At 35.4% G+C, this 13,715-nt stretch overlaps 3 protein-coding genes across 4 annotated transcripts in view; 2 read left to right on the top strand and 1 right to left on the bottom strand.

The window, feature by feature from the left end:
• LOC109715625 (WPP domain-associated protein-like) lies at positions 3,512-7,924 on the top strand. Its single transcript, XM_020240731.1, has 5 exons — positions 3,512-3,773; positions 4,279-6,158; positions 6,315-6,441; positions 7,062-7,163; positions 7,455-7,924. The coding sequence occupies exons 1-5, from the start codon at positions 3,756-3,758 to the stop codon at positions 7,536-7,538; spliced, it is 2,211 nt and encodes a 736-aa protein (XP_020096320.1). The 5' UTR covers positions 3,512-3,755; the 3' UTR covers positions 7,539-7,924.
• LOC109715805 (histidinol dehydrogenase, chloroplastic) lies at positions 8,681-13,689 on the top strand. 2 transcript variants are annotated; one of them, XM_020240983.1, is made up of 15 exons: positions 8,683-8,863; positions 9,652-9,790; positions 9,881-10,002; positions 10,100-10,152; positions 10,265-10,337; positions 10,545-10,646; positions 10,728-10,829; positions 10,948-11,019; positions 11,093-11,155; positions 11,230-11,271; positions 11,664-11,723; positions 11,939-12,049; positions 12,617-12,787; positions 13,044-13,134; positions 13,273-13,689. In XM_020240983.1, exons 2-15 carry the CDS (start codon positions 9,667-9,669, stop codon positions 13,548-13,550), a joined length of 1,464 nt encoding a protein of 487 aa, XP_020096572.1. In that variant the 5' UTR covers positions 8,683-8,863; positions 9,652-9,666; the 3' UTR covers positions 13,551-13,689. The 2 variants fall into 2 exon arrangements, with proteins under 2 accessions (XP_020096570.1, XP_020096572.1); XM_020240981.1 differs by having other exon boundaries at positions 8,681-8,863; positions 9,652-10,002.
• The window catches only part of LOC109715806 (renalase), a 24,948-nt gene continuing 23,001 nt past the window's right edge, over positions 11,769-13,715 (bottom strand). Inside the window, exon 10 of the mRNA XM_020240994.1 lies at positions 11,769-12,158. Within this exon, the coding sequence (XP_020096583.1) occupies positions 12,154-12,158 (5 nt within the window). The 3' untranslated portion in view covers positions 11,769-12,153. The remainder of the gene's footprint in view (positions 12,159-13,715) is intronic.

Genomic DNA, 13,715 nt, shown 5'->3' with positions numbered 1-13,715 from the left:
GTTTATTTGCACAAAAAGATAGAAGTTATCACAATATTTTTTGCTGATAAGCAAATGCCCCTGATATGTTGTTTGTATAGAAATTTCATTTTAGAAAATAAGATTTAAGGAAGCAATAGTACACAAGAAGCTCTCTCAGAGGGTTTTCAGATGCCTCCATGTTAGGATTAAAAAAAAAAAAAAAGAAAAAGGAAAAAGATTATGTAAAAGGCAGTTAATTATTCAAAAATAGGGATGGCCACTAAAATAAAATGCAAAATGACTTTAGCCATTTAAGTGGGTAAAAATAATTTAATAATTTAAATAGAGCTATTAAAAGAAATACTACTAGTATTTGTTAGCTTCTGTAAAGGTAGAAGTTTTAAATTGAAGTTATTTATATCCAAGTCTAAAAGATTTTTTTTTCTTTTCTAATTTTTTTTATTCGCCAAATGAGGATATCGACTTAAAAAAGCTATTCTAGAAACCAGACCAGTACTTTGGTCTTTTAGCTACAAAACTGATTTTGTTGGATAATAAGTTTCTTTGTTAAAAAAGCCAAAAATTTGGGCTTTGTAGTTACAAATCATAATTTGTTGGACCCACTTCTCCAATTTGTTTACCTCAAGAAACCATGGATCAAGCAATTATGATCATAGCTAATTATTTGGGTAGCAACTTTCCAACCAACACTAATGGTATACCAAAAGTGCAATTTTTCTTTTTTTTTTAAAAAAAGGCTAGATTATAAAAAACTCCTTTATAATTACTCACTTTTTCACTTGTCCTCCCAAACTTTTAAAAATCTATATTTTATTCTTTCAATATATTTCAAATTATTGCATTTAGTCCGCCTCCGTTAGGGTTCTATCACTATTCCATCTATTTTTTATAATTTATATCGAAAATATCCTTTAAATTGACAGAAATATATTAAAAAATTATTTTTTTCTTCTAGAAAAAGTAAGAATAATTTGATTATTTTGTTCTTTCCATTACTGTCGTACATCCTGAAAATATTTTTAAAATTTTAAAAGGATAAAATATAAATTTTTGAAAGTCAGGAGTAGAAGTGAAAATGTGAGTATTTACGGAAGGGTTTATATAATTTTGCCAAAAGAATTCTCAATTTGCTACTCTCTAGGATTATAGCTTTTCCTTTTCTCGGCTTTGTTTCTCCTCTTGTAGTAATTGAAAAAAAAGGGAAAACTTCAAAACCCCCATGTGGTTTCACACTTTTTCATTTTACTACCATGTGGTTTAAAGTTTATCAAGTTAGTACCCTGTGGTTTAAAGTGTATCAAGTTAGTACTCCGTGGTTTTGTACTTTATCACTTTAGTACCCTGTGGTTTCACACTTTATCACTTTAGTACTCTGTGATTTAAAAAATCACAGGATACTAACTTGATACAAAATTAAAAACACAGGGTACTAAAGTGATAAAGTGCAAAACCACAGAGTACTAACTTGATACACTTTAAACCACAGGGTACTAAAGTGATAAAGTGAGAAACCACATGGAACTAACTTGATACATTTTAAACCACATGATACTAAAGTAAAATAAATTGAAACCACAAGGGGAGTTTTTGAAGTTTTCTCAAAAAAAACAAAAAGAGCTTCAAGACATACAACAATGCCATTTTTTTTAAGATTTAATTCGTCTACGATTAGCTTTTCAGGATATAATAAAAGCGTGATTTTTGATAGTATTTGCACACAGAAAGTCGGACTGAGAACACTGAAAATTATTTAATTGTTAGAAACTAAGTGCAATGAGAGTTCGAAGAGTATTTTATATAATATTGTTATTTTGACATGATATTTATAGTTCATAGATTGGGTTAGAACATAAATAGATGGATTTTTTAGGTGGCTAAAAAAATTGAAACGTCGCAACTAAAAATTACTCCAAAATGGTTACGACCGTATCCAACTTAAAAGTACCGTTTGTTTATGAGAGGCATTACGGTATCCAATGTTTATTTCATATGAGTAACTACTATAACAACTAATTAAATCAATTCAAATTTCTATTGGGGATCTTAATGTTTGGACCAGTGTAATAAAGGCTATGCACCAATTCAAAAAAATAAAATAAAGTAAAAATGTACATAACTTACCTACTCTTTCGACGATCTTAAATTAGCTATCTGATTTTTTTTAATTTTAATTTTACTCTGAATCTTTCAATATATTTAATTTGAATCAATCAATAATATTTTAACTTTAAAATTTAAATTAATTATTTATTTTAATAAATTTATAGTTGTAAAAATTATATTAAATATACTAATTAAATATATAAAGATAAACGACGTATTCAAAGTTTATAATTAAAGTATCGTTGACGAACTCAAATCAAATAAATTAAAAGATTTGATGATAAAATTAAAATCTTGAAAAATCCAATGGCCGATTCAAAGTGATCAATAGTTCAATTAAATTTTGATTACTTAAAAAAAAGCCTACTCTCATGCTTCTCATAAACATAAAAAATAAATAAAATACACATATAAGATGCAAATTGTTATTTAATTATTAATGAATGGCAATTTGGTTAATATTGTCTTTAAGAAGGTCAATTTTGTGAATCGCCATTTTGTCATCGTATTCACAAGTATCCACACTAGCATTATACTTGGCAAAGATGCATAGTAACCCCTCAACTTTACCATATTTTGCAAGCAATTCATTGTTAATATTTCTTCTAATTGCTACATTCTTAATTTTTTTTGATTAAAATTAACTATTATATATATATATATATCAATTAAATTAAAGATATTTATTATATTGAATAATTTTGTTAAACCTAATAGTTACAAATGCTGCGGATGAGAAGCAATTACTCTAATAAGTGGTCTTAAATTAAACGAGAAAAAGTAAATAATGGTTGGATTCTCGTCAAACTCGAACTTAGAAGCTCTAAAATCTTATAAAATAACAATAGTATTTTAATAATTTATATTCAATAAACACTATTATATCTAATGAAGTTGCGGAATTTATCAATTATTGATGATTGTTATCTAAAATTGAGAGGCCATAAATAAGGATACAAATGGATCTGGAATAGTAATGTATTTTTCTAGTATCATTCCAAATGGAGCGATAAGTGAGAGCTAAAAAAATAAAAAGAGATAATTCATTCCGATCCATCAAGAAAATGAATGATCTTTTTTTTTTTTTTTTTTTTATAATCTGCCTTGATTCGTCAAAAATTTGCTAAAAATTTGCTTCTGTCTCGCCCCGTCTCAAATCGAACGATAAGTAAAAATAAAAAAAAAATAAAAATAATTCCATTCCGGCTCCGCCCTAACCACCCGTTAAGAAAATAGAGCGGGAGAGGAAGGACTCCATCTCCTCTTTTGCATCCACAGCATAAATATTTTACAAAAAGTTGAAGGGGCATTTTCAAAACGAGGTACACTTGAGGGGTCTCCGCGCATTTTTTTACTTTTATACTTTCGAACGACTCCTCTCTCTTTGCTTTGTCTTGTATCAGCCACCGACGTCTCTCTCTCTCTCTCTTTCTCTCTCTCTCTCTCTCTCTTCGCCCAAATTTTCCGAACAATTCCCAAATAAAGCGGAAAAAAGAAAATAAAAAATCCCTCTTTTCGCTTCCCCTGCTTGGGAGTGGTGTGCGGGGTAGAGAGAGAGAGAGAGAGAGAGAGAGAGAGAGAGAGGGCGCGCGAAAAAGCTAGGTTTTCGGCGGGAAAGCAACGGTCGTGGCGGGAAATCCGAAGGGGATCCCCCGCTCCCCACTCCTCGGATGGAGCGGATCCAATCCGTGAGTCCTCTCACTCTCTCTCTCCCTCTCCCCTACGATTTAATCGTGGGCTGGTAAAAAGGTGTTGACTTTTTTTAATTCCGTGCATTTTTTTCCGCTAATTTTTGGTGCCGTGGAATGGTAGGTGGCTTCTTAATTGACCAGGTTCTATCTTTATCTCTTGTTTTTCCACTTAAATTTGTAAATTTTGGTGATTTGATCCTTTTTTCGAACTTTGGAGTTGAGTTTTCCGTTGGATTTGGGAGTTTGATTTGATAGGAATTGGGTTTTTTCTTTTTTTGTTGATGTTGATTGATGTAGTGTTTAAGAAGTATCCAGAGCGTAATTTTAATGATTATATTAAATTTTTGGAATCACACTAATCTTGCTGTATTGGAGGAGAAATTGCGAGTTAAGAGTAGGGGTTTTTAAGTTTTTCTCCACTCAAAATTAGAAATTTTTATTAAATTTTGTGGATTTGCTCTTTTGATTTTGGTGTTTAAGCTCCCTAGTTTTCCAAATGCAGGTCAGAGAAGGGGATTGTGAGAACTCAAAAGAGACAGTTTCTCCTGCTTTCTATGAAAGGTTCTTCCTTGATGTGGAATCTTATTGGGCCGATGAGGCCGCGGAGAAGGTCACCCCAAAAGAGAGAGATTTAGCCATGTTGAAACAAAGATTGCATTCTTTAAGTTTTGATCCTTGTATAGGAAACAGATTAGGGTTTTCGAAAGGGGCGGCGCAGAGCCTTTTCGATGGTAGAGTAGATTTGAGTTGCAGCGAACAGTTAGTTAGGCTTAGATTCGCGGTGGAGGAGCAGCTTCAAAGGGTTAAGGATGATATTGAAGACTTGAAGAGCTCAAGCTCGAGAGATAATTTTAATGTTAGTCGGAAGAATTTAGGGTTGCAAAGTGTTCTTCCGAGAGCGAAAATTGATCGGAAGTTGGTCGAAATCGACGGAAAAGTTGACGGGCTAAAGGCATTGCTAGATTTCGGTTTTGATCAAATTAGCGACATGTTCGACTTGGTGAAAATTTCGGTTTGCGAACTTCAATGGGAGCATGAGTTGCAAAAAGAAGTCGGTGGTGTCGTGATTCAGAACTATGTTAGGGGCCTTCAAGACGAGTTTGAAACTCGGTTATACGAACAAAGAGGTCTTATAAACAGTTTGAATTTGTATCGGGAGGAAAAGGTCAGCGAACTTACTTCGATGCGCGAAGAACTCGATGCTGTTTATAAGTCGCCGATGAAGTTAGAAGAATTTATTATTCACTCCAATAATACCCAGGAGTGTTTTGAAGATGTGAGTATTACAAAATGGAGAGATCGCCTTTTGCTGCCTCTTCATGACGAAAATGGAAATGGAACTCCTTTGATAGAGAAGTCCGCGAGTGCTAGAGAAGTTGTGTTGGACTATGCCGATCTTCCCATTTTGAAGCACATGAAAAAGGAAGAAGTGGCAATTTACTTTAGAACGGAAATGACCAAGGTGAGGCGACAGCATGAATTGGCTTTGCAAGAGAAGACGGAAGAGTTGTTCAGAGTCAAGCGAGAGTTCCTCAAGGAGAAGCGCTTATTGTTTTTCAGGAAAGATAAAGAGATTGAATTCCTAAGGAAGGTAATTTCTGATGTCGTCTCAAAGCTAGATGAGATTCTCTTGAAGAAACTAAATGCGCCTGTAAACAGCAATGATAATGATGAAGTATGTAGATTGAAGGGAAAAATTGATTCCCTAGTTTTTGATAATCAGTGCCTTCGAGGTTCGCTTGCAGATAAGAGAAAGGAGGTCAAGCACTTACTGTCTCAGGTTTCAGATGCAGCAAGAAAAATGTCAATTTACTCATTATCGGAAGCGAAACTTCGGAAACAAATCAAGAAATTAAAAGGGGATTTGGAAGACCAACAGATTGAAGTTAGCATTAGAGATGACTTGCACCAAGTTTTCTTAAGAGAACTTATTGATGATTGCAGAAGCAATATAGAGGATCTAAAGATTCAGAGTGATGTTCGACAAGCGGAATTTGACCTACTCCACCATGAAATTAATAAACTGAGCGATGAAGTGGAAAAGCAAGAGATACAAATAGGTGATCTGAGGACTGAATCAGACTTGTGGAAGAGGAGGTTTGATGAGAGTTTGCAGCAAATTCGTAAATATGAGGCAGAGGTTGATACGCTAAACCAAAAGTTAAACAGTGCTTCGAATGCTTTGGAGGACAAGAAGAAGGACAACTGCATACTTAGTACTATTATAGAGGAGAACGAAAAGGCATTATTATCATCTGTAACAAGGGAAAAAGATCAAGAAAAGCGGTTGAAATCCATAGTTATGCTCATCAGGGAGTTGTCAAAAGTATGTACAGATGCAGAAAACAAAATGGTAGAGAAAGTTCAAAGATTTGAAGATAGGTACTTGCCTTCTACTTCAGTCTATAACATGTGCTATCCATTTTAGTCGTAGTTTTAACCTTGAAACCCGTAGTTGTTGCTTTTGGATTAGCAAATACAATTTCAAGTTTATACCAATAATTGGATGAACTGAGATACTTGGTGTTTAATTGGCAGGTTGGAAAATCTAAGCCATCAGTGCAATTCAGTAGTGGAACAGGCTAATTTACTAAATAAGAAAGGACTGTGGTACAAAGAAATGCTTGAAATCAGATGTTCCGACCTCCAAAAGGCTGAAGCTGAGGTATCACACAAATGTCTTACTTAATTTACTATATATTCTGAACACCTTTTTTCATATTCATATAGCAGAGGTTGTCAGAAGCAACAACCCTTGTATCTCACATTATAGTCATTTTAGTCCTTGGTTCTATTTTTGAAAAGCGTCATCAGTTATATTGACATGCAACTATTTTGCGAGGCAACTATTTTGCATTTCTCGAGAGCTGTAATCGAATTTAGAGTTGGTTTTTGCCGTTGCTTCCGAACTTTGTCCATGTGACAGAGTTGATAAAAATATCGGTTTGGTTATATCACAGTAAAGCTGCTATGTATCTGATCATTGTCGATTCATTGTAACATAAGTCTCAGGCGTGTGACAGATCCGCATTATACCATGCCAATTTCCATCTACATGGCATGTTTCCATTTGTCGAGTAGGAGCAGTCCAACTATATGATGGATAAGGATCTTTTACAATTCTATGGTGGATAGTAGTTTATTCAAGCCAACATAAACACGCATAGCTGTTCAGCTTTGACTTAGCAAGTAAACTAAAATCATTTAGTTATACATTGTATTTTTTCCTTTTACATATTATACACTGAAGATCTTGGTTTATTTTTTAATTTTTTTGTTGTTTAGGTTAATTTGTTGGGGGACAAGGTTGATACTCTCTCGAGTCTTCTTGAAAAGATACATATTGCGCTCGGTCATTACCCTACATTATCTCAACACTATCCAGGGGTGAGAATTCCATCTATGGTTTGCTTCCATATCAATTATCTGCAAGTTAATGTTTATTCTCATGTAAAGTTGTCATGATACCGCGGCTTTGTCTTTGAATTTTCACTCATATACACTGCAATTCCATTTCTGCAGCTGAAAAATGAATCTAATAACACTTTTTTTTCTTTCCTCCTGTGAAATAATCTTTTAAACCTTGTTCAAGTACACTGAGACAGTAAAGTCAATTTATGAGGTAAAATCGTCATTTCATAATACGAAACCTAATATACAATTTGGTTCTATGTGCAGTTACTGGACAGTTTCGTGAGGACTTGTAAACTCGTTACGAGTTTGAAAAGCAATCAGAAGAAAGAAAGAAAGGATACAAAGTAAACTTCAGATCTCGAAAACAATCTCTCTGCGTGCGCGCGAACAAAGTTGCACATATTTGATCTTCCACAGAATCTGGGCGAATAAAACGTAGCTAGATATTGTTTCATAGTTATATTAGTATCAGCTATATTCAAATTTTGCGTAGGGTGGGGATTCCTTTTGTTAAATTATTGCCTAATAAGTGAGGGGCTTTTTTTTTTTTGTGAGGGGGTTGATAATTTTTTGTTTTATTTGTATTTTTATGTATAGGAAAATTTAGATTTGGGTTAAATATTGTAAAATAGCACGATTTTGGGTGCCTGTTCTGTTATTTAGTACATTGTAAAAAGTTAGCAGAGATTTTCAGAGCAATGTTTGATTGAATCTTGTGAGATTTTAATTTCAAAGCCTATATTTGTTTGAAATAAATCAAGTTATTTGCAGGTTTCTTTATGAGAGAATGATAACATGTTATCCGCTTCTTTGATTTATTTTTAGAATAAAATTAGCCGTAAATGTGAAGCAATTATACTTCGAATTTAAAATTTTCGGGACTAACTATCAAATTTTTTGTTACTTGCTCTTCGGACAGTAAGCGATGCAGAAATTTTTTATGAACTTGTTTTATAACTATGTTAGTAAAGCTGTGCATTTGAATTAAACTTAAATGATCAATGATGATAAATATTAAATTTTAAATTTTGAATAACTATTTGTGAGTGGACGAAAGTACACGTGCATTTGGTGTATTTAATCCTACTGCAATCCGGTGGGCGGTGGTGATTGAAAGCTACGAAGGGGTGGAGGGACCAGATGCAATGCGGTCCACGGATTACATGGTGGACAAGGTCCAGTGAAATAGTTTCAACGAGGGGCACCGCCGAAATGCTTATGTAAAAAATAAAATATGCTAAATTATAGAATAATAATTAATGCTAAATTTAGTGGTTATCAAAATAAAATTTTTTGATAACAACTAAAAATGCTTAAGTGTAAAAAATAAAATATGCTAAATTATAGAATAATCATTAAGTATATGGGGAAAAAAAAAGTTATTTTAAGGCTTTTTTTTGGACCCTCATTCGAAGAACTTAAAAACCTAAAATTAATTAATTAAAGTAGTGTTTTTGGCGAACGCACAATCTCTGTCCTCGTCCGATCAAATCCATTCTCAAATCTCAATCCCACACGACGCGAAGCTTCCCGGCTTTTGCCTCTCCCCGTTCTCTCTCTCTCTCTCTCTCTCTCTCTCTCTCTCTTGTTGAGGATTCGTGATCCAATCGCAGTTCCGAATACTTCGGGCCCCGATCCGTCCAAAAATTTAGTGGGAGGGAAAATTAGGGCAGGTGAGATATCGTCTCTGATAGATTAGGGATTTTTTTTGCCCTTTTTTTCCCTTTTTTTGTGTTAAAGTTTCTATTTTTGTCATTGGAAATGTGATTGATTTCGAAATGGAACGCTGGAACTGTGATTCCTTGCGGATAAATTGAGTAGCTGTGAATTAGCTGTTTATAATGGGAATGGAGCACCGATGCATGCTAATTTTTTTTGTTTTTTCATTGGTTTTGCTTGAAAAAGCCCTTTTTTTTTTTTCATTCATAATGGTGCAAAATAAATTAGAGACGATTTAGTTTTATTTTTATTGCCTGCGTCTTTGTTTCGTGCTTTGTTTGTGAATTTGATTAGGACAGCGGATTAAAGGATGGGGTTTTTGTGAATTTTCTGTGGTACCACTTGTTAATTAATCTGCTGATAGGTGTTAAAGTGGGTAAGAGGTCCTGTTTGGCCCAGCCGGAGCTTCTGCAGAAGCGCTTCTGACTAGAACTGTTTGAGAAAACCCTAATTATTCTTCAATCCAATCATCCTGACGGCTGAGTTTCAAATTAGAGCGTCTAATTTTGATGCCCAAAATATCACTTTGACTTCTTGCTCAATCTAGAAGCTCAGGACTTCTATGATGCCGAATTCTTGGCTTTTGCTTCTGGACCGAAAAAGTTGTTTGCACTTAGGGAAGCTTTTAAATACTGAGAGAGTTTGATTCATAAACAGATTCTGATTTCTTTGTTTCTTTTTCCCCCCACTCCTTTATTTCTACTGTGATATTATCTAAAACCAAACTTGATTTGAAATGCAGGACGAAAGGCGGTTGATGGACGCCGCATGTTTCTCTTTTGCGAGGACTAGCCAATTTGTCAACAAACATATTACTTTCACTCCAGGAGTACTTTTTGCATCTAAAATCACAAAATTTAGCACCTTTTCTCTGTCCAAAGGCACAGTGTTCCCTTTTTCACGGTTGTTTTTTCTCTCTACAATTCTTCCTTTTCTTAAAGCCGTGACTTTTAAGAATTTGGCAATGTTAGGTTGCAAAGGTCTCGGTATCAGGAGCTCAATGAAGTCTTATAGATTGTCCGAGCTAAGTGATGCTGAGGTTGATGGCCTTAAGGCTCGTCCTCGCGTAGATTTCTCCTCGATTTTTAGTACGGTAGGATTACATATTCTTTTCAGGAAGTAGAAATCATCGATGCATTTTTATATGAAAGTGATTGTTTAGTTTTAATGATATACTATTTTCTAATTAGGTGACGCCAATTGTGGATGATGTTAGGATAAGAGGGGATGTTGCAGTTAAAGAGTAGGTGGATCATGTTCTTTATTATATTACTATACTTCTTAATAAACTTATCAGCATCAATGAAGAAAATAGTCGTTCTACAGCTGATGCTCTTCTTGTAATATGCTTGCAGTTATACTGCAAAATTCGACAAAGTTGAGCTTGTTAAAGTAGTTGACCTTGTCAATGATCTACCAGATCCAGAGGTGGGCTATTCGTAATATGAAATATATACATATATTTTAGCACTAAAAGCCATACCTATATTTCCAATTATCTTTCTTAATGTCCCAGAGAATAAGATGTGTAAAAACTTTGATTTTCATGTATAAGTACATGTGATGAAACAGTTGCAGTTAACCTTAAATGATAAATTTGTAGAAAACATAAATAGTTGACATTGTGCAATGTAGCTTGATCCAGCTGTGAAGGAAGCATTCGATGTTGCGTATGACAATATCTATGCATTTCATGTTGCCCAAAAGATTCCGGAGAAGATTACTGAGAATATGATAGTAAGCACAGTCCTTTTTCTTTTGTTTTCTTTCATTTTTTTCTTCCGGTTGATTCATTTTGTTAATAACAAATGTGTGAAGGGCGTGAGGTGTAAAAGAATAGCACGGGGCATCGGCTCTGTGGGGCTTTATGTTCCTGGCGGAACTGCAGTTTTACCTTCTACTGCTTTGATGCTTGCAGTGGTATGCTTGTGTCTTGTTTAGACCTTTTAAGAGATGCGATCTTTTCCACTACCAGTCCAAAGCATCTTCAGGGTGCACCTCGTTGATATTGTTTACTTATTTACTTTTTTCTCACCAGCCCGCACAGATAGCTGGGTGCAAAACCATTGTTCTTGCGACTCCCCCACGTCCTGATGGTAGTGTTTGTAAGGTATCCTTCATGGCTCGCTTAGTTGCTGCTATCGTTTATACAAATTTTAACGTCATCTTTACACTTTTTCCAGGAGGTTCTATATTGTGCCAAGAAAGCTGGTGTCACACACATACTTACGGCTGGTGGAGCTCAGGTAGAAGAAATTTTAAAGTATTTTGTTGTGTAAAAGACTCCTTGTATACAGTTCTTAACACACTCTACCTGCAGGCCATCTCAGCCATGGCTTGGGGAACTGAGTCGTGTCCAAAGGTATTAATGCCTACTCTTTAGCTCATTTACAATTGAGAGATTTTAAATAGCTTCGACTTTATGTTCTCTTGCAATTTTGACATGGAGCTGTGGGATCAATTGAGGCTTTTATTTCAGTTGTATGTTGAACATGCATTAGAACCAGTAACTTGCGGCATTTTCATTATTTCATTCGTCTGTGGAATCAACTAGATCTCCAGTATTTTAGGCAGTTGGCAGATTGTTGAATGTTCATACGTTCTCACTGATATTAACTTCTCGTCTGGTAGCTTACACTTGAAAAATGTGCATAGGTGGTGCTATTTAGCCAATTTCTCATTGTGCAGTGTAGTTACTTTGTTAACCGAATTGGACCTAGAAGACATTATATTTTCCCCCCCCTCCTGTTGCAGGTTGAGAAAATATTTGGACCAGGAAATCAGTATGTTACAGCTGCGAAAATGATACTCCAAGTATGATCCTTTGTTCCCTTTACTTTGCTGCTTCTTTCGCCATAAAAAAGAATAAACTGATCAAGCGTGTGGATTAGCAGAATGCAATATATTGAGTTAATAATACCTATACTTCAAGTTGTCCATTACAAGCTAATTCATGTGATATAAGTATTTTATTTCTTCTAATATTATTTCTAAAATAATTTTATCCGGTTCTGTGCCTTCTGCCGCAGAACAGTGAAGCTATGGTTAGTATAGACATGCCTGCAGGCCCTTCGGAAGTTCTAGTCATTGCTGATAAACATGCCAATCCAGTTCATGTAGCCGCAGATCTACTCTCTCAGGTGCAAATCTTTTTTCACTTCTTTTATTATCAGTTTGTATAGCTTCTACAGGACATGCGTTTTCTTCTGTACAATCCCGTTTTGCTTTCGCTAGGCACCCTTGCTTATTCTGCATGTTATGTAACACATAATTAGGAAAATCATTCGAAATATTAATATTTATAGGTTCACGAGTTTTTCTATGTACATTTCTCCACATGAAATCTGAATTTTCATGTACAAAACTTCCTTGGATGCATGCCCATGTACTTACAAAAAATCATCCCTTCAAAAGTTTTTTCTAATTCAAAACCAAGACCAACTTCTCCCCATGAATTTGATACCTTTTAAGGATACTTTTGAAACAAAACTGCACTACTACCGGTTTATATGAAATTTCTACACCAAGCGCCCACTAAAATGCAAATGACAGCACTTCTTTGTGTAGTTGATGTTTCTTTATAAAGTTCCGGAATAACAGAATTTAAGAGCATTGGGTAGCAATGAGTTGAGAAAGTAAGCTTTGACTAGTTATTCTGTCATTTTATGGCGCCTAAGTTGTTGTCGGCTGGTCTTATAATATTTCAGGCGGAACATGGCCCGGATAGTCAGGTGGTTCTTGTTGTAGCAGGAGATGGCGTGGATATGGGCGCAATCGAAGCTGAGGTCAACAAACAATGTGCATCCCTTCCTAGAGGAGAATTTGCTTCGAAAGCACTTAGCCACAGCTTCACAGTGTTCGCCAAAGATATGGTTGAGGTTGGTTCTCGACCCTTTGTCATATATCTATCGAGGTTGTTTTGTTTTACAAGAACAATATTTTCTTAGAGAAGAACCCATTTCTGCTGATTATTGGTTTTCATTTTCTAATCTTATCTGGCTTAAGTTTGCAGTCAAATTTCCATCGCAGTATGGTCACGTAATTTTATCCTGATGGCAAATGGCCACTGAGAGTTGGATATTCAATATCGAATTTGTTAGCAGGACAACTCGAACACTCTTTTAAATTTTGCAGGCAATTTCCTTCTCGAACTTGTATGCTCCCGAGCACTTGATCATCAATGTCCCAGATGCGGAGAAATGGGAGGGTCTTATTGAGAATGCAGGTGACTGCGCTATATGCAATCAATCGGATTGTTTTGATCATGAAAAAGCACGAGATTTGTGCGTCGACTTGCTTCTATTTTTGTCACCTTTATTTCGAAACAAGTTGGACTCTTTCTTTCTCCTTTTTCTTGTCGCAGGGTCTGTATTTTTAGGGCAATGGACTCCGGAGAGCGTCGGCGACTACGCGAGTGGGACGAACCATGTCCTTCCGACGTACGGTTACGCGAGGATGTACAGCGGGGTGTCGCTAAACTCTTTCCTCAAGTACATCACAGTTCAATCTTTATCCGAGGAAGGGTTGAGGAGATTAGGGCCGTACGTGGCGAAAATGGCGGAGGTCGAAGGGCTAGAGGCCCACAAGAGAGCAGTTACCCTCCGGCTGCAGGAAATCGAAGCTGCTTTAGCTGTTCAGTGATTTTGCAACCTCTTAGCTCATTTACAGATCTGTAACTTTATGATATCACATATCATTAAACCTGTGAGAACTTACTTATCTAAGGCATTTTTCCCTCTCCCAAACCATTTGTTCTGCAGGAAATGCTTCTTTTTGTTAAGTTGTTAGTTTATGCTGATGGAGATT

Source organism: Ananas comosus, linkage group 9, assembly GCF_001540865.1.
Source record: "Ananas comosus cultivar F153 linkage group 9, ASM154086v1, whole genome shotgun sequence".
NCBI classification, from domain to species: domain Eukaryota; kingdom Viridiplantae; phylum Streptophyta; class Magnoliopsida; order Poales; family Bromeliaceae; genus Ananas; species Ananas comosus.
This window is presented reverse-complemented; position numbering and strand designations above follow the sequence as displayed.

Coding starts and splice junctions, on each gene's coding strand:
- LOC109715625 (XM_020240731.1), top strand. Junction 6,442..7,061: donor TCCAAAAGGCTGAAGCTGAG/GTATCACACAAA, acceptor TTTGTTGTTTAG/GTTAATTTGTTGGGGGACAA. Junction 7,164..7,454: donor TATCTCAACACTATCCAGGG/GTGAGAATTCCA, acceptor TTCTATGTGCAG/TTACTGGACAGTTTCGTGAG.
- LOC109715805 (XM_020240981.1), top strand. CDS start 9,667: ATGGACGCCGCATGTTTCTCTTTTGCGAGGACTAGCCAATTTGTCAAC. Junction 11,724..11,938: donor CTGCGAAAATGATACTCCAA/GTATGATCCTTT, acceptor CTTCTGCCGCAG/AACAGTGAAGCTATGGTTAG. Junction 12,788..13,043: donor TCGCCAAAGATATGGTTGAG/GTTGGTTCTCGA, acceptor TAAATTTTGCAG/GCAATTTCCTTCTCGAACTT.